The sequence below is a fragment of the Oculina patagonica genome, chromosome 6 (genome assembly GCF_052425735.1).
Source record: "Oculina patagonica isolate OP01 chromosome 6, crgOcupat, whole genome shotgun sequence".
Classification (NCBI taxonomy): Eukaryota; Metazoa; Cnidaria; class Anthozoa; order Scleractinia; family Oculinidae; genus Oculina; species Oculina patagonica.
The window spans coordinates 9,154,500-9,173,568 of NC_135763.1; the positions used below are offsets into that span (position 1 = coordinate 9,154,500).

General features: G+C 38.3%; 2 protein-coding genes across 3 annotated transcripts in view; one reads left to right on the forward strand and one right to left on the reverse strand.

The window, feature by feature from the left end:
• LOC144659001 (cAMP and cAMP-inhibited cGMP 3',5'-cyclic phosphodiesterase 10A-like) overlaps window positions 1-5,721 on the forward strand; it is a 54,273-nt gene extending 48,552 nt beyond the window's left edge. For both annotated transcript variants that reach the window (XM_078519526.1, XM_078519525.1), the window contains exons 21-26: window positions 224-379; window positions 890-1,062; window positions 1,483-1,594; window positions 2,035-2,115; window positions 3,400-3,488; window positions 4,788-5,721. In XM_078519526.1, coding sequence (XP_078375652.1) covers window positions 224-379; window positions 890-1,062; window positions 1,483-1,594; window positions 2,035-2,115; window positions 3,400-3,488; window positions 4,788-4,905 — 729 coding nt within the window. In that variant the 3' untranslated portion in view covers window positions 4,906-5,721. The remainder of the gene's footprint in view (window positions 1-223; window positions 380-889; window positions 1,063-1,482; window positions 1,595-2,034; window positions 2,116-3,399; window positions 3,489-4,787) is intronic.
• Window positions 5,722-6,801: 1,080 nt separating this feature from the next.
• Window positions 6,802-18,365, reverse strand: LOC144659006 (uncharacterized). Its single transcript, XM_078519536.1, has 12 exons — window positions 18,197-18,365; window positions 15,896-16,041; window positions 14,084-14,144; window positions 13,824-13,967; window positions 12,223-12,312; window positions 11,735-11,857; window positions 10,905-11,021; window positions 10,178-10,261; window positions 9,477-9,514; window positions 8,805-8,865; window positions 7,489-8,203; window positions 6,802-6,952 (listed from the first exon to the last, which is right to left on the reverse strand). Exons 1-11 carry the CDS (start codon window positions 18,303-18,305, stop codon window positions 7,503-7,505), a joined length of 1,674 nt encoding a protein of 557 aa, XP_078375662.1. The 5' UTR covers window positions 18,306-18,365; the 3' UTR covers window positions 6,802-6,952; window positions 7,489-7,502.
• Window positions 18,366-19,069: the final 704 nt, after the last annotated feature.

Below are 19,069 nucleotides of genomic sequence, written 5' to 3' on the forward strand. Positions count from 1 at the left end.
TGCACAAACTTGAAGACGGGAGGTAATTATAACACGCGCAAACACTTTTAATGCAACTATGTTACGAAATAAGTTGAAGGAAAATGTTAGGGCCAATACAAAAACGTATTATGAAATCGCTTTGCGTGCTTATGAGGAATCAGTGTCTGACAGCAAGTGCCAAATAATTAAAACGTGTATACATTTTTTTCTAACCGCGCGTTTTGGTTTTCTGTCTTGTCAGAAAATTGCGTTGTACCTTTCGAGTATTATTCACGATATCGATCACCGTGGATACAACAACGCGTTTATGATCAAGAACAAGTCTCCGCTGAGTCATCTGTATTCCACATCAACCATGGAGTGGCATCACTTCAAACAAGGAGTGTTCATCTTAGAGGTGAGCATCGTCGGTTGTTGAAATATTTGTAAGCAAAACAGGAGAAGTGAGCTAAGAGTTTGTTTATGATAATGAATTTATATAGGTTTTTTTTTTCAATCATCGAGTGCGAATAGGTGAAGAAAAAGGCGGTTAAGTCTGCACTCGGGTCAGAGTCCCCCACGACAGCCAAGGCCTTTAAGAGAATTGATAAAGTCCCCCTGGATGGGATGCTGGTGTCTATCGAAAGAACTCCCCCCCCCCCCCCCCACAGCATTTTTATCAGGTTTCCCGAACAATTCCTCGGTAGCCATTTATAATCCTAGGCCGAGAGAGGCACTGTGTCTAGAGTAAACAAACTAAATTAAATACTCTTTCGTAAAATAAATACAATGTGCTGCTGCGTTGCACTTTTAAGCCGTGAATTAAAAACTAACACTCCGTTATTTTAGTTTCCGAGAAAGTTTTTAAAAAATTCCCGATCACTATCACAAGTTCTGTTTTTATCCATTATTTTCGCCTCTCTGACAGACGGATGGTCACAACATTTTAAGCACTCTCTCCGCCAACCAGTACAAACATATATTGGAACTCATGGAAGACGCCATCTTAGCGACGGATTTGATGCTGTTCTTCGAAAACAGAGCTAAGCTCGAAGAGATTATCAAAAACAACAAATTCAGTTGGAGTACACCAGATCACAGGTACTGCTGTAAGCGTTTACCTTTTCGTGCGTGGAAGTCTGCAGCGCTTTTCACAAAATTTAACGTCTGGTCTCAGATATTTTCTTTTTTCCCTTCCCGACAAAACTGGGCCCAGGAAGAAATAGTCTCCTTTGCCGCCGTTATGTGGGATGTCACACAACGCTCCCCCAAAATTGCGTTGGGGTAGCGTTGCGTGACATCCTAAATTACGGCTGTGAAGGAGACTAAGGAAGAAATGATGTTTTCAATTCGAGCCAGTTATCAGAACTTACGGGTTTTATTCAACGGTCCTAACTACTTTGCCACGCTGTCGCATCTCCCCGCCTTGTTTGCAATCTCCCTTCGTAAATAGAAACCCATTTATATAGTTGCGAGTCATTTTACGTAGAGCTAACATGAAGTACATGTGTACCCTTGTAGGAAGCTTGTGCGTCGCCTGTTGATGACCGCGTGTGACCTGTGCACTTCCGCCAAGCCGTGGCCCATACATACTAAATCAGTCAAGAAAGTATTTGAAGAATTCTATCAGCAAGTATGTATCTTTATATGCTCTGCATTTTTTAATTTAAAGAGAATGACATATTTGTGCACATTAACGTAAAACAGACACAGTGAAAGAGACCCAAAAGCCTTAGCTACTGCCTCCTTTTTCATCTCCAGTTCTACACGAACGAGACATCATGGTTCTTTTATTATTGAGCCGTTTCTCGTGTTCACCGTCTGTAAGAACTATTTACCGACGCAAGGGTAGACATCCTCTGATTGGTATTCACTAGTACCGCAGTTGATAATACTGTTTTCTCAACCAATAAATCACCGTCCAAAAATGAGTACAGTTTTGTAACAAACTACAAAAGCGCGTTTCGTAAACGACTTGCACGTGTATGAAAACTCTGTTTCTTAGTAAAAAACTGACATTTTTTGTGTGCCTTTGTTTGTTTGTAATTTTCGTTTTATGTTTACGCCTTATAGGGAGACGAAGAGAAGCAGATGGGTTTGTCTCCATTACCGATGATGGATCGAACGAGAAAACACGAACTTCCTCAAAACCAGGTTGGTCTCACTCTGTGAGAAAGACAACATTTGAGTCTGCAGTAAACTTTAATAGTAACAACAGTAATAACAATAAAATATTTTTTATAGACTGGGCACAATTACTGGTGTCTCAGTAGTTGACATTGTTGTCCTTAACCCTTTACCCCCTAAAGCGAATGGTCTTTTTTCGTAGATTAAAAACTATAAACCTGATATCCATAATATGATACACCATTTGAAAGTTCTTGATCAGAACATTTCATAAAGAAGGAAGTTACAGTTTTGAAAGAAGTTGGTTGAAACATTAAAAAGAAAAAGATGTAAAAAATTGTTTCTCTCCGTATATAGTATAGCTTATTGTGCAGCTCTCAGTTTACTGGTAAATTTCAGTAATGTTGCATGTCACTTATGTGTCAGGCAAAAAAGTTGCAAAAGTTATGGTAGTGGGGTCACTCATGTTACAAATAGGGTGAGGTACAATTTTATGCTTTCAACATGCAAATCTTTTGAAGACACGTGTGGTGTCAAAAATTCAAATAAATTGGACAAATATTGACCAAGTTATGGCACTATGTGCCAATTGGCACTCTTAGCCTAGGGGTTAAAGGGTTAAATAAATACGCAAACAAATATGGTAAATCACCAGAAACTTGGAACTGGTGGTAGGCTGACCAGTTGGCTTTTTACAATCCGCAAAGGAGTTGAATTTAGGACGAACACAAGTCCATCTAGTGGCAGGGAGTAGGATTTGAACTCGGTACATCCCATTCGCGTCCCCCTTAGTCCCCTGTTAGCCGGCTGAGCCTGTGCACGAGAAACAAGTGTCTCTGGGGACACATGATTTGACTGGCTGGATTTTTACAAAAGGGACAGCCAATCAAATAAACCGTTTTAAAATCCCTTTGTTATACTAGGGTTTAAAACCGTTGATTTGATTGGCTTGATGTAAAACTCCCTTTGTTAAAATGTAGCCAATCAAATCTGGTGTCCCAGAGCTACTCGTTTCCGTGCACAGGCTTAGCTGGTAAGAAGAACAAGCGGTTCTTGGGACGAGAGTGGGTACATCCGGATTATAAATCCAGGACCCTTACAACTAATCCACGCTCGCCTTCTCTCAATGATCGAATCTCCCAGCCTGAAACCGATCGAAAAAGGCTTATTTATAAAATTATTTAGTGTTGGTTGAACAATAACCTTCGAATCCTAGAAGAAAGATGTGAAAAGGATGTCAAAAATCTTCAGTAAATGTTTACGATATTTGTCGTTTATTGTTGTTCCTTTTCATGATTTTCCCTTGTTAAGGTTGCTTTTCTCAAAGGAATTGTGAAACCCTGTTACTCAACGCTTATCAGTGTAATTCCGATGATGGAATCAGCAATGTCATTTATTGAGTAAGTTTACAATCTTGGGCATTCATATATATTTTTTAATTGGGATTTTTGAGTAGCTAGCATAACTTGATTAACATACTCACGACTTAAAAAAATCCAACAATACTGAAAAAAAACGTTTTTCGAGATATATGCAGGTTGACACAAGATTAAGGCCTGGCGAATCGGAGACGCAAGTAGACACATGTTACAACTTGCGTTTCCGTTTGGCCAGGATATGCGTGCACTTGCTTTGACTTGCGTTCATTTTGGTCGAGATCAAATTTGCACGCAGGTCTTGCTGTTAACTTCAAGTACTGAATTGCAGCGCGCGCAGTAACATTGACAATTGACAATTGGCGTGCACTTGCGAGTCCGTTTGGCCAGCCAACGCAAAGCTGTAGGCAAGTTCAACTTGCGACTACATGTAATTGCGTTGCTGTTTGGTACATGACGTCATCGAGGATTAATTAGGCGCACAAACTACATTCTCGGATTTTAATTATTCTCAAAACAGTCAGCAAACGATATTCTGATGCTCGGTCTGTGGATGTGCTGCTTTATTTCGAGAATAGGACTGTTCTCGCACCAGAGAACTCACGTTTGAAACTGCCGCTAGCCAGCACCGTTCATCAGCGAGTGTCTTAAAGCGCAATGATACCAATGAGCCAATCTTGTCCCCAGAGGCCACGATCCTTCTGGTCTGCGCCAAGATTTCCTAGTTCCGGTTTTGGATTCGTCCAGAGCCGTTCTGTTTTCCGACCGCTGGTCAAAGAGGACGCAGGCTCTGGGGAAGAGATTGCCAATTGGCGCGCTAACTCGTCTGAGTCCGTTTGTCTTAATAACAGTATATTCCCGACCGCTATAAGCCAAGTATTAGGAAATAAGAATAGCTTCCAAGCAAATGCTTACTCGCATTGTTTATACAATTATTCTAATTGGAAACTGATAGAGCGGTTTTCACTTGAGTGTCGAAAGTAAATCGCGTTTGCATTGGTTTTGCATAACCTCGCTCAGTGATTGGTTTAAAACTCTCGCGCCGCTTCAGCCAATCAGAAGTAAAACCAAAACCAATCGTGACTCGCTCACACATGTTTTCCCGCGCTTCGTGCCGGCTTCATGCGTTTGCTTCGAGTTTTGATTTGTTTTCTTGATTGTCTGTGTTTTTTGTGATTGGCTAGAGCGATTACTTTGGTTTTGGTTTTAAGACACTCAATTGAAAACTGCTCTACTAAACAAACGCGTCGTAAGTGAAGTGACTAACTCTTACTTCATTGAATTTATTAATACTCTCAATTGTTTTGTTTTTTTGTTATCTAGTTTGAATTTGACCTCATGGGAGCGTCGCATTCTAGAAAAGCAGACGTCTGGCTCCAATACACTTCAAGTTCCTGACGGGACTGATGTGAGGGAATCCCTGTCATTTTTCGATTATTAATCATCTACTATAAATTAACTCTTTTTCAATGAAAGAAAAATAAGTCACAAAGAAATTTTAATATATTCCTATTGAGGATTTCTAAACGAGCTCTTTGTTTTTATTTTCGCTTACAATGGAAAAATACATATAGTCAAGAAACGTTTCATTGAAGTTTAAAATTGATTTTCTTGAAATATTTATTCAATATATTTTTCTCTCGACTCGTGATGAATACATTCACCAAGCTGTTTGTTTGATTTTTAGTTTTTCTTTGCTGTTTTAATATCCCCTTGTATTTATTTTCTTTATCTAAATACCGTTTTTATTCCAAATAATTATTTTTACCATACATCGTTTGCAATCCAGTTGATTTGGGATGATTTTATACTTGTATTATGCCTTTAAATTTTTGAGGATAATTGTTGCTATTTTTGTCAACTGAAACCGAATTTATGAGCCTCATTTTATTTTTTGGCATTGACTACCAAAATGATGTAATGAGAACACTTTCCTTACGCCGTTGTACATAATTGTAAAAAGTGTGATATAAATGCTCCTATCGACATCAACGTAAAGGGAGCTTGATTGAACAGCTCTAGACTTGTAGACGTTCTGGTCTGAATGCTGCAATTCTTGTTATACTGTAATTATCTTGTCTGAGACTGAAACGTGTCACAGCCGAATATTTGTAAAAAGAGAGGAACTTGTATAATATATTTTGACTGAAGTCTTGAATGATCGAGATAATTTTTTTATCGACCAGTGTAAATATATTGAGTTTGTAAGGAACAGAATTTCAAAAAAAAATAATAATAATAAAAATCCATTTTGTAACCTTTCAGTCTGTTCTTACTTGTTATGGCTTAATCGCTTTCAAATAACCTCAATTGAGATCGCGGAAGCACCAGCGAAGTGACTTTGCATTATCCAAGAAAGGAGATGTAGAGGACTAGCATTGCTGACGTCTTTGTTTAAACATGTTAGAGCGGTTTTCATTTGAGAGGTAGCCACTCCGGCCAATCACAAATAACACAGACAAGTCACAGAACAAATCAAAACTTGAAGCAAATACATGTAGTCGACGCAACGCGCGGAAAACGTTTGTGAGGAAGCCACGATTGGTTTTGGTTTCACTTCTGATTGGTCGAGAAAGTGGCGCGACTGTTTTTAAACCAATCACATAACAAAGTAAGGCAAAACCATGCAATTCACGATTACTTTTGATACTCAACGGTAAACTGCGCGCTCTAATGAAGCGGGTTGAGCTTCTTCAACTGATTCCTTTGTGCAACCATTGCAAGGCTTCTCCACCGCCTCGAGCCCTGTAGGTTGTTTGGTTTGCTGTGATTGGCTAGTACTGTTTTTTTTTTTTGTTTTTTTTTTTACTTAATTCTATTTCTGATTGCTTCAACACACTCTCCAAGAAAACCCAAGTTAATTATTTTCATTATTCTCGTTTCACGTCTGCATGACAGTGTATGATATTGTGAGAAGAAATTAGAAGTTCATGTTGATCACTTTTGGAACTCAAAGTTTTCGTCTTGCCGTCTTTTCCCTTCAAGTACATCTGCTTACTTGTAAGCAGATGTAATACTTTTGCAGTGCTGAATAGGGGTGAATTAGGGTAATACTTTTGCAGTGCTGAATACTGTAAGCATAACCTGAAGCAGTAGAAAAGCAGCTTTCGTTAGCTTGTAATTCTACTGGGCCCCTAGTGTCGCAGGTGCCGTTGTTTTAGGGTCTAGCTGTTGTGTGTTCTATCGTTCTATCAAAAGGTAGCTACACCATTTATGCGAGACCTTGTCCCATTAACTCCCGCGCCTGTTTTTTTTTTTATACTTTATTTTTCTGTAAGAGAGACGACTGGGGGAGAGTCAGCGACCCACCTGCAGAGTGAACCAGTGACACTTCAAATGATTTCCTTTGATTTATTGAACGTGTATTCAAAAAGGTACATACTACAGCAAACTACGTCCTTCTAAACAAACTTAAATGATAAACGTGATGCTTATACTTATGACTTGTAAGAAAAAGTGCGCTAATAATGCGGACTTTACGGCCATATCTGTAAAACAAAGACAAAACGACGAGGTTAACAACCATTTACCGAAAATAAAACCCGAATAGCAGACAGAATAATACACCCTGGTCCTATTTTGGAATTTTTAGGGTGCTTCCAAGTTAATTAATCACATTTAACGTTTCCCATTTTTCCTACTTTAAATTGAATTTAAATGAGCTGCTTTTAGTTTCACAAGAGATACTGCTAACTGCATAATAGCCTGATCTAAAAGACAAAAATGAAATGTCAAAGTTTACAGCAAAATACCGAAAACAAATGCCTTAGTTCATGCAGTATAAAACACTTTGGTCCTGTTTTGGGATTTTTAGGGTAAATAAAAAGATTAAAAGGCTAACTGAACTGTTATTTACGATGTCACACTGTTTCAAGTTGATTATTTGCATTCTGCATTATTTTTTTCTATTTTGAATGGAGTTAGATTCGACTACTTATACGAGAAAATCGGCGAGACACCGTGACTGCTAGCTAAAATGAAGAACAACATAATACATAGAGACAAGTTACCAAGTACCCCCTACCATGTTGGCTCTTTTCAGGGTGGTCCTTCAGTTGGCGCTTCAGTAGGAGTTGGTCCTTCAGTTGGTCCTTCAGTTGCTTCACTGGGAGTTGGTCCTTCAGTTGCTTCACTAGGAGTTGGTCCTTCAGTTGCTTCACTGGGAGTTGGTGCTTCAGTTGCTTCACTAGGAGTTGGTGCTTCAGTTGCTTCACTGGGAGTTGGTGCTTCAGTTGCTTCACTGGGAGTTGGTGCTCCAGTTGCTTCACTGGGAGTTGGTGCTTCAGTTGCTTCACTGGGAGTTGGTCCTTCAGTTGCTTCACTGGGAGTTGGTCCTTCAGTTGCTTCACTGGGAGTTGGTCCTTCAGTTGCTTCACTGGGAGTTGGTGCTTCAGTTGCTTCACTGGGAGTTGGTCCTTCAGTTGCTTCACTGGGAGTTGGTGCTTCAGTTGTAGTTGGTGCTTCAGTTGTACCCGTTGGTCCTTCAGTTGGTTGTTCAGTAGTCGATTCTGGTCCTGCAGTAGTCGATTCTGGTCCTCCGGTAGTTGCTCCAGTAGTTTCCTCTGGTGCTGTCGTAGTAACGTCTGGGGCTCCAGTGGGTTTGCCCTTCAAGCGTTTCTCAACAACAAGACCAACTGTTAAGGCTCCCCTCAAGTTAGCAAGCACATACTCGCCCAAAATTCTGTAGGCCAGGTCTTCTTGGCCGTGTTGCATAAAGTATGTAACGTGCTTGATCACCACTAAGAAAAGGAAAATAAAAAAGCACCACAATGTTTAGAAAGAAAGCCCAAGGACAAAGTGGGTTGAAGAGGGGGGAGGGGGGGGGGGGTACGGATTAGCAAACACCGATTTCAACTAACAGTAAGGATACTCTTCTATACGTTCGATATGAAGTGTGAAATAGAGGGGGGCAGGGGTTAGTAAACATCGATTTAGACTTAAAATAAGGGATACTCCTGTACTTTCGATATGAAGTGAAATAGAAAAGTCAGTCAACTTTTACTGTTGTTAAACCACGATATTTTTGTACCATGCAGATTTAATCGTAGGATCTGCTGAGAGATCTGATGAGCAAAAAAATTAAAATTATTTGCGTCGGCTTTCGAACTATCGTCAGTAAGACTTGCTACACCGTGCTGCAGAGCTCCAATAAGAGCGAAACAGCTGTCCACGGTTGCAATCCTGCTCTATCGAATTTCCGACCCTCTATCTCCCAAAGTGTACTTTTCACGTAGTATGATCTTGTTTCTTTTGTTAATTTTAAAGTCGATCATTCGCTGATTCAGATAACCGCAGTTCGTGTTCTATTAAATTTCTGACATACATTTGACGAGTACTTACTTGTTTCGTATCCCTTGGAGATTGCATGCAGATGTCCAAACTTTTTGGCAACCTCGATACTCTGCAAAGATGATATTTAACGTCGTTGCAGAAGCTGTTTTTTATTTGTTGGATAAGGTGAGATAATAACAATCCGTGTAAAATCATAGTCACTGCTGGATATTTCTTTTTGGGCAAAAATTTGCAGGCGTGCTCCAGAGCTGTGCCATTTACATGCAGGTCTTTGCTTCATCTTAAACATTCTCTTTCCCAAAGCCGCTTCTCCCTCTTAGCCGGCAGAACCTGGTGCACGAGGAACAAGTGGCTCTGGCGACACATGTTTTGATTGGCTAGATTTTTAACAAAGAGAATTTCAATCTAGCCAATCAAGTAATTTGTAGTAAATTCCATTACAACAAAGAAATCTTAAAACAAATCGTGTGTCCCCAGAGCCACTTGTTCCTCATGCCCCAGGCTCTGCCGGCTAAGAAGGACAAGGAGCTCTGGGGACGAGAATGAAGTTATGAAGAGTGACTGGTTCAATCCCAGGCCTCGCACCACTTTGTGTACTTACCTCAACATCCCGCGTGTTTTATCCCAGGGATAAACAACACTGACGCAAAACCGGGGTCTAATGGAAAACCATTTTCTAGCTCTGACAAATATACATAAAAATGAAAGAGGAGTTCTTACCTCCATGACTGTGTCAATAACAAACCTCATAAAGTTTACTGAAAGAAAAATTAAATTCAAATTATTTTTCTTCATTACATAACCTTAGGAGTAGGAGAATAAAGAGTGGGGCCTTTTCTTAACCATTTTTGCGTTTTGTACGTATATTTTATTATGGTATACATTGTTGTATGGCTTGAAATAACCACTAAAACATGCCTTAATTTTCCAAATTCGCGGGAGAGGATGGAAGGTGCAAATTAAGTAAGGGAAAAGTAGAAATCAACATAAAATGAAGGTAATAGTTTCATTAAAGGGACCATGTCACAGATTTTAACTGATTTTTGAACAGCCAAAATTTATATTTGTGTCGCAGGAAACCTAAAAATATTAGTCCATTTTTATTAAAAATTGCTATATCAGAACACTGAAGCTGTTAACGAGCATCTTTAATTGGCTGCGGATGGCTCGGATGGAAACGGATTGCAACTTGAAAAGTTAGGCAAACGTTTTCAAGTTGTTTCCGCGCGTCTTCGAAATATCGATAATTATTGCCGTAGCCTGATTTCTATACGCAAAAAAGGTTATATATTCCTTTAGATGTTCAAAGATAATGTTTATTTAGGGTTAAGTTGCCTACCACTAACTTCAGAACAGTTTAGACCAAACATCTACCAAATGCCCGTGACATAGTTCCTTGATGATTATAGATTAATACCCACCTTCCTTGCAGTCCGGATCATTGATCAAATCAAGTAGTCTTTCTCTGATGCCACTCCGTGGATCACGGTGTTTGTTTGGAAAACCTGACAAATCAAAATTCATCAAATGTTACTAACACTGAAGACCTTCAGCGATACCAAAAAAAAAATGTTTAAGTTTAGACTTCTTGCTCCGATTCAGTCCACACGTGTACGTTTAAGTCTGTACGCAAATACAATTTAATTTCTGCCAGGAAAAACCTAGTATGATACTGTATGTGTTCATTCTAACTTTTTGTGAGGTTAGGGGTAGAACCATATTTTAAATTTGATGGTTTCATCTGGGAGGGCTTATATGAGGAGGGGAGTTTGATCAAGGATAGACGCGGTATTGAAGAAATACGGGTCACAAGACATACACTTAAAAATTCTAGCAAATTGACTGTCGCGTTTTCAATAAGCTAAGTAGAGCAAACATGCGCGCGATGTGTTAGATAAGATAAGATAAGATAAGATAAGATAAGATAAGATAAGATAAGATAAGATAAGATAAGATAAGATAAGATAAGATAAGATAAGATAAGATAAGATAAGATAAGATAAGATAAATTTTTATTGAACACTCCTAAAAAGGTTTTTCAGTGAACAATACAATCATAGTTAGTAGATATGATACAATACATGAAGTTTAGATACGATACTGAGGCTACGATGGCCTGTCTACAAAGACATACAATGACTAACTTACCGTGTCTGCAAACCCGACTGTTCTTTGAGTAAATGTCCACATTAATTCTGCTCCCGAGATCAAATTCTCCATGTGGATCATGCTCCTCTACTAATTCACCAATGGTCTTGAACAGACCTAAACAGAAATTAAAGACAGAATATATCATCGTTTGATTAAACCAGCTTTCGTCGTCGTTCTTGCTGTTGTTGAATTGATTACCTATTTCACCTCTCTTCTAGAAGATAAAGTACAGTTGAACCTTTCTAATACAGACACCGAAGGGACAGAGCAAAGTGTACGTATTAGAGAGATGTCCGTATTATAGAGGTCACCACTATGACGTCACTTATGACTCTACTAACAGATTGAAGTGTTCAGTAACTAAAATGAGGGTATGTTCTGGAAAATCTCACTAAAGTTAAATATCCACAATACGTATTCCATTTGTTATCAGGCTCGTCTCTCAGTGGGATACGTAGGGCTTAGTGATACTCAAGGCAGTGAATAAAGACATTATTTAGGAGCCTCAAAAGTAACGAAAGTAACATTTCGATCCATGTATGCAATGTCACACATCAGCAAAGACCTATACTATAGTAACCCTATATATAATCCTCCTCTTTCGCCTAAGGAGTTAAAAAATTAGTGGTTTTTCAATTGACGTCATCCAAACTGTAAAATCTTTACTGTTAACCCTTCAAAGCTACTCTTTTCACATAGAGTGATATATTTCTACCTTCTCTATATATAGCGTATTAGTTTTCAGATGCTGTTTAGGCAACGATGCAATTTTTGTAACTTTTCTGCAACCAGTTAGTTTGATTTAAATTTGAGCCTTAGGTACGAACCGTCCAATTTTTCATCACAGGCGGCATCAACGACCATTCCTCCAATCATCGTGATTGCCTTTATTCCAGGATGGTCGCGGAGTTTATGGACATCAGCCAAGTGAGAAAATGCTTCAAAAATGTCTAACGAGAAGAAATCAAAGAAACATGTCATTATTAGTAAAGCGAAATACTGTAAAAGCGCTGTTTAGACGGGCAATTTTGCAAATCTTGCAGATTTTGCAGATTATCATATCGTGCAATGTTTTTCTAGCAAGCATTGCACGAAGTAGGATTACGTTTTATACTTTTCCCAGGGATGACGGCAACGTTGCAACGGACGTTTTTTTTTTTAATTAGCTACACGTCTCATACCAAGCACCAACGTTTTGGGCGACAACATTTCAAGACAAGCCACACCAAGCATCGCCTGTAGTGTAACATCACCTTACGAAAAATCAAATATTTTCATTAATAAGATATTTCGTAGAAGGTGAGTTTCAACTTACCAAATTCGTGCATTTTGGCGGCTTCAAACACCTTGGCCAAGTCTTCTTGGAAGTCTAAGGTGTTTTCCCCTTTCAACAACTCAGACAAAACTGCGGAAAGAAAATGAAACAAAGAACATTTCCTTTAAGTTGATCTTTCACTAGACAACACTAACACCCTGAGAGCAAAGACCGAAAAAATTAGAAACTGTAGAAAAACAAGGAAAACAATATATTCCCAATATAGGTAAGGATGAAAGGTAGGGCTTTCCACAAGTTGCTCGGCAACTTTTTGGCAACTTTTCAGGATTCAAGCAACTTTTTCCCCTTCGAGCAACTTTTTTCCACTCGAGCAACTTGTTGCATTTTGGGCAATTTCTAGACCGAAGATCTCCGAAGGTTATCCGAGTGTTGTTCAAAGGCAATACGAACGTTTCCGAAGATTTACGAAGTTTGCCGAAGAATTCCGAGGAACATCTGAAAACGTTTCAACTTTCTGCTCTTTCTGCATAAAAACATTACAAACCTCGTCAGCAAACATGACGTCATCGATATCTTCACGATTTTTCTCAGTTAAAGAAATCCTTGTTATTTAACAAATTTTCCCCTAAATATGTTATTAAGATACTTTCTTTTGCTGTAAAATTGCATAAAACTGCTTAGAAATCTCCACCCTCAAAGGGAAATAAGCATATATTTAGAGAAATTATCTTAATTAGAAGCAGCGTTTTGGATTTTCTTGGAGCAACTTTCGAGCAACTTTTATTATCAGAAGCAACTTTTTTGGATTTTTGGAGCAACTTTTGGGCAACTTTTTGAGAAATTACGGGCAACTTTTGGGGAAATCTCGAGCAACTTGTGGAAAGCCCTAATGAAAGGTATGGTCCAAAGGAGTCGTCATTTGCTTTTCTTTCAGTTTCTCACTGACCAACATTTAACATGGTTCTTAAAAGACAGTTTTGAGATTCATGGAGTACAGAAGAACACTGATAACTCGAACTCTGAGCGAAAAAACAGTTCGAGTAAGCGGGGTTTCGAGTTATCGGGGTCGGCTGAATATTTAATTTGCCATGTTAATAAGTGATGGTTTACTGATTTTTCAGTACTTCAGTATACAGTACAGTGCAAATTAAACCTACCTCGGCAGAAATTGAAACACAATTATGCCGCATTCTTATGATAATACATAACTGTGAATGTATGTTTAACTCATAAATTAAAATTGGGAAATAGTTGTCAAATACGTGATCTTTTCTTTGCACTAATTAAAATCTAGTTGCTTAAGTGTTACACGACAAGAAGAGTTAATGGGAAATTTCAATGGGCACCCGTTGCGAGTTGCAAGAACCGGAATTCGAGTTATCGGGGAAAATTTGACCCAAATTTTGATCGAGGGAAATATCTAGTCCGAGTAAGCGGAGATTTCGAGATATCCGAGTTTGAGTTAACAGAGTAAAACGACTGAATAGTAGGGTCAAATTCAAGGGAAATGGGTCTCACTTCGATTTAGCGGGGGAGTTATCCGAGTTCGAGTTACCGGGGTTCCAAGTCTGTAGTATTTTATTTCCACGTTGTTCTACGGAATGGCTTTTTACTAGGAGGAGGAATCAAAGCTTGTTTACCTGATTCGTGAACGTATTCTGCAAATTTCTTTTTGATCCTTGTGCAGTCCTGGTGCTGTGCGACAACATGTCGTCCAAACAATGCCTTCACTTCGTCGTCATGTTTGCCATGTTTTAACGCAGCCAAAAGCTCCTTGGCATTCTCTAAAATATTCAAAAGCTGGCGATGAGAAAATGCTCTTACTGGACCAAAATGCTTAAAATTGTCACTTACTCTTCCGCTAGCAAAAAATGGCGTCGTAAATCGCAGGCCAGCTTACCTTCACTTTTTTTGTCCCTAGCCTCTTTCAGTTTCTTCAGAGGTGGTCCGATGTGGCGTAACTGTAGTAAAAGAGAGAGTGAAACTGACTTCTCCTTAGTGTTCTACCACTAGAAGTCGGTAAATGCATGCAGAATTTGTATAAAATATGCAGTCAACTGCACAAATTTCCTTTTCTCACTTGTGTTTTTTTTATTTCTTTGTCATGATGTGCTTATATACCCATGCTTCTCTCATCTCCATCTCCACTCGACTTCCCCCCTCTCCCTCCGCCCCCTTCCTGCATTTGTATTTTCTCAACAAAGGTGTCGGTCTCAACAAACTAAACCAAGTATAAAGCCTTTAAAGGAGCTACGTCACCGGGATATCGCAGATTTTTGGTCTAAACTCTTCTGAAATTAGTGGTAGGCAACTTAACTAACCCATGAAAACAATTATCTTTGAACATCTAAAGGAAGATGTTAAAAAAAAAAAAAATAAATAAAGGAAGATGTTACCTTACTTTGCGACGCAAGAAAACAACTTGAAACTCGGTAAGCATTAATTTTTGCAAGTTGCAATCCATGTCCATCTGAGCAATCCGCAGCCAAAGACGCTCGTTTACAGTTTCAGTGCTCTAATATATCAATTTTTAATAAGAATGGTCGACTGTTATTTTAAGGGTTTCATGCGACACAAATATAAATTTTGGCTGTTCAAAAATCTGGTAAAATCCATGACAAAGCCCGTTAAAGAAAGGTGAACGACAACAACAACAACAACAACAACAACCAAAAAAAATATACAAAAACTTCGTCGTTACCTTCGTCATTGCCACTTTCATGTATAAATTTTATAATCAATTGTTACCCTCTGTATTCCAGTCCTTTTTCACCAAGTTAGATACTGTACACAGTTACTATACTAGGCACTCTGCAAAACAGTCTTACTATCTCCCCAAAGCAAGAACAAATTATGGAAAATTTAATATTCGATTTCAAGGCCCTAAGATATGGAATGCTATTGATTATGATATAAAGCACTTGCCAATTTCATCATTCAAAATTAAACTGAAACAGAGCTTTCTCCAAGGCTACTAGTCAATTCACTTTTCCTTTGTCTTCACATTAAGATAATATCACTGTTTTTGCAACGCCTTACCATTATGTTTCTGATATTCTTCATTGTTCAGTTCATTTATATTTTTTATTTAAGGTAATAGATTACGCGTGTAATTTCAGCTTCTTTTCTTCTTTACTTTCTGGTATATATTATATTCTATATTATATTTTGTATGTGTGTCCGTGTGTACGTGTGTGTGTCCGTCCAAAATTTGACAACTCAATTTGTAAACTGGCAACCCGGCATTTTTAACCTAGTGGTTATTTCGGGTTGCCAGAACTCCTTATTTTTAGTAATATATTTTTATAACAATTCTGTAATTTAATTTATTGATAAGGAAATAAAGAGGATGTTGTTGGTCTAGACGTACAAGTTAAAAACTAGTTATGCAACGCTTTCGAGTGCTATACTATGGAATATCCCACGAGTCACTTGTATTTTCTCGGTATACACACGAGCCTTTAGGCGAGTGTGTATACCAAGAAAATACAAGTGACAAGTGGGATATTCCATAGTATACCACGAGAAAGTGTTGTGTAACTATTTTATACCATGCTATAGAAAATACGCTTACTAAATTTCGTCGAGAATACAATCACAGCGCACGATGGAAAGGTTGGGTTGAATACCGTCCAATATACAACGGCTTTCCTGTACTCTGATTGGCTGTATTTTCTATGGCATGGTATAAATGACTGTATGCAACCCTTACCGTTTCCACCAGTATCTTCAACGGATCCGGTCCACCCTCGCCTTCTCCATGGTCATTCAAAGAATCTTTTGTGATAAGACTAGCAAGGAGAGCTGTCGTCTTTGAGCTTGATGGATTCGCGAGTTTTGTTGCATCAATCGGTCCATCTACAAATGGAACAAAAAAGTGGGACACAAGAGTAAAACTCAAGCAGCATTGTTTCCACGTTATATGTAACAATAAGACTACGAGCCCGAGTATTCTATGAGCGAATGATCAACGAGGCGTGATCGTGTTTTATGAGCGAATAGAAAACAATGAGAGAGCCTATCAGATTAGCAGATTTTCAATAGAACGCGACTGAGTAAATTCTGCTTATTTCATTTTTAACACTTTAATTTAACGCTACGTATACGGACGTTTGGTTAACTGCATTCCTCAAAGTTGATCACGCAAACTCGCATCACGCAGAGGCTATTTTTGCCTTGCCTTTAGTTAGCATGGCAACACGATGCTCAAGCAAATCTTTGATCAAAGGTACTGTTCCACTACACCCACGCCGCCCTCCCTTTCCCGTCTCCTCTCCCCTATCATCCCTTCTTTTGCTACTCTAATCAGTTACTATATTTTAAAATCTTTTTGCCGGATTGTGAAAAGTACCCTCAAATCTGCGATAACCAAAAAAATTACAACAATAGTTTACTAAGGTAGAAAAACATCAGAGTTTAAACTAAACCATATAAATGAACAGGGACCGTTGAGATAATGGATTACGAGGGAGGTACTTGAAACAATAATTTTATGGTTTGGTTATTTTTTTAAGATGCGCCAGTCATGAAGTACAGTTGCTTTATTTCTGTAAGTCTTGCTGTGTGTGCAGTGCGAAATCTCAAAGCTAATTTAATATCAATTTCAATTTCTGTTACGCATGCAAACACGATTTGCAAACAGTGCTTGGCGACGGTTGTTCTCAACCACATAAGTAGTTGAAGCTGTTAATACAAAGTTGAATATTTTTCATGAAAGCTTCAACTTATTAAGCGACTTATTGTACCATTACCTTCGCCTACCTTTTTTTGACAAGTATAAATGTCGTATGCATGTGTGTAGGATCATATAGATGGTACAATGATTTAATCAGAAGACTAAAGATGAGTTGTTTGATCAAAACATAACTCGACGCGATTCACTGCATAATGTTTTCCGCAATCCAATTTGGTCTCACATCAGTGGTTTAACAAACTTGGTCAATTTATCATATCTTTGAGGGGTTTGCTTACTTCATAAGACACAAAAAAGTCAACTTACGCGATAAAAGCTGAAATAAAATGGGAAGGAAAAATGATTAGCCTCACAAAGCTGTCAAAGACTTTAATGAACAACTCTATGGGAGTAAAAAGAATTTTCCGCATTCGCCCAAAGTGCTTTGTTGTGCCACGACAATGGGCAGTCAAATGCTTTGAAAATCGTTTGCATGAACACAGCACAAAGCTGGACGCTGAATGTAGTTATTTACCTCTTTAAACATTTTTTTCGCATTTGAGCATAGGCATTTTCAGTTTTAACAATGTCCTTGTTTCTTTGGTATCTAATTGAGTCCGAAAAAGCTCAAAATTCTCTTTATGTCCGTGACACATAGGTCATGCATGGTCAAAGATTTTTTTATTACTTTTTATATATTTTTTACCAGTATTAGCATACCGTAAGGCTTGAGTAAAGTCCGCTTCAGTCACAAATTACAAATTGTTTGCGCGAAATAACGTTAATTTATTTCAATAAAAGAAGCTGAGTTATTTAGCTGCCTTTTTAAAGCTAGTAGATTGAAATACAGCGTGGAAATAGGTAAAGTTGACATCGATTCTCAGCTCTCGGGCTTACCAAACCTGCGAGCACTAGCTTGATACAGCCGGCTAGACGAAAAGTACTAAAACTGCTGTGTAATGGTTTTGTAGCAAGCTTAGAGGGCTGTTAGTTTTGGAGCTATATAGATGTACAGGTGTACAGAGGAGAGAATTTGACGAGTGTGGTAGCAAGCTTAGAAGGCTGTTAGTGAAATTTAATTCCACAAGGGTCTATATAGATACACAGGTGCATATCGTTAAAGAAGAGAATTCGATGAGAGTGGTCGCAGGAATACGTCGATCAGGTCAGAGTGATAAAAAATATATATTTCTTATCCCACTAACCGAAACGGACTACTAAACTGATTTCTGAGAAGATCCTTAAATTAATAACTTCGTGATAAACATTATCATACACCAACATTTCCTAAGGGTTGAATTAAATATCCAGAGTTATTGATAACAGCAAAGTTATAGTTACCTTTCAGCAAATGATGTAACCTGCTCAATCTCTCCTCTGGAAGGCCAACCAGGTTACGAATTGCTTCAGCTGCCGAGATGAAAAGCAAAATTGCAATGACAACCTTCATTTTTTACGCTGTCCAAATAGAGATGCAGTTGTTGAGCGCGCGCCCTTGTTAGCCCGAAACCTGAGGTGAACAACACTTAGCCGCAGGCTTTTGTGTACAATTCATCTTAATTTAATTGAATTCCAAAGAGTTATCAACATTTAATTTCTCCTCAAATTTCAATACAATGCCACGCAAGTACGAAATGAGAATACAGAACTTCATCAGTGGCATGTCTTGGTGTACCAGCAAATTCTTAATACGACATTCAAAAGGAGAATTGGTATTTCGATGTTTAGATTAAAAACGTTCATTACGTAACCTTTAACAAGTGTTTTTAACAAACATCGTCTCATGCGTAAAAATATTCTTTTCTTTTTTTGCAAAGCGGAAAAAAATTCAATTTGTCACATTGCGTTGCATGAATATCGCTTTAAATCATGTGTTGCCGCACATTTTAGTGGAAAATGATTTCAAGTGAATTTCATAATACATTTTACCTCAGCTACGCAGATGAAGATTTTAGCAAGAAAGAGTCAACATCGTCAACACTAAATAGTGTTCTTCTTTATAGGCTGTTTAAAAGAGCAACCTTTAAAGGCATTTTTACCTAATTGAATAGAATTAATTTAACTTGGATGCAAATTCATTGCAAAGCGGAAAAAGGTTGCTTTTGTGGTCTACCGTTGAATATAAATGATAGTGACAGATATTTTAAGATATTTTAGCAAGTCACTGTGGTTAAGTCGACCTTGCCGAAGGCAAGATACATTTCAGTTCGCGTG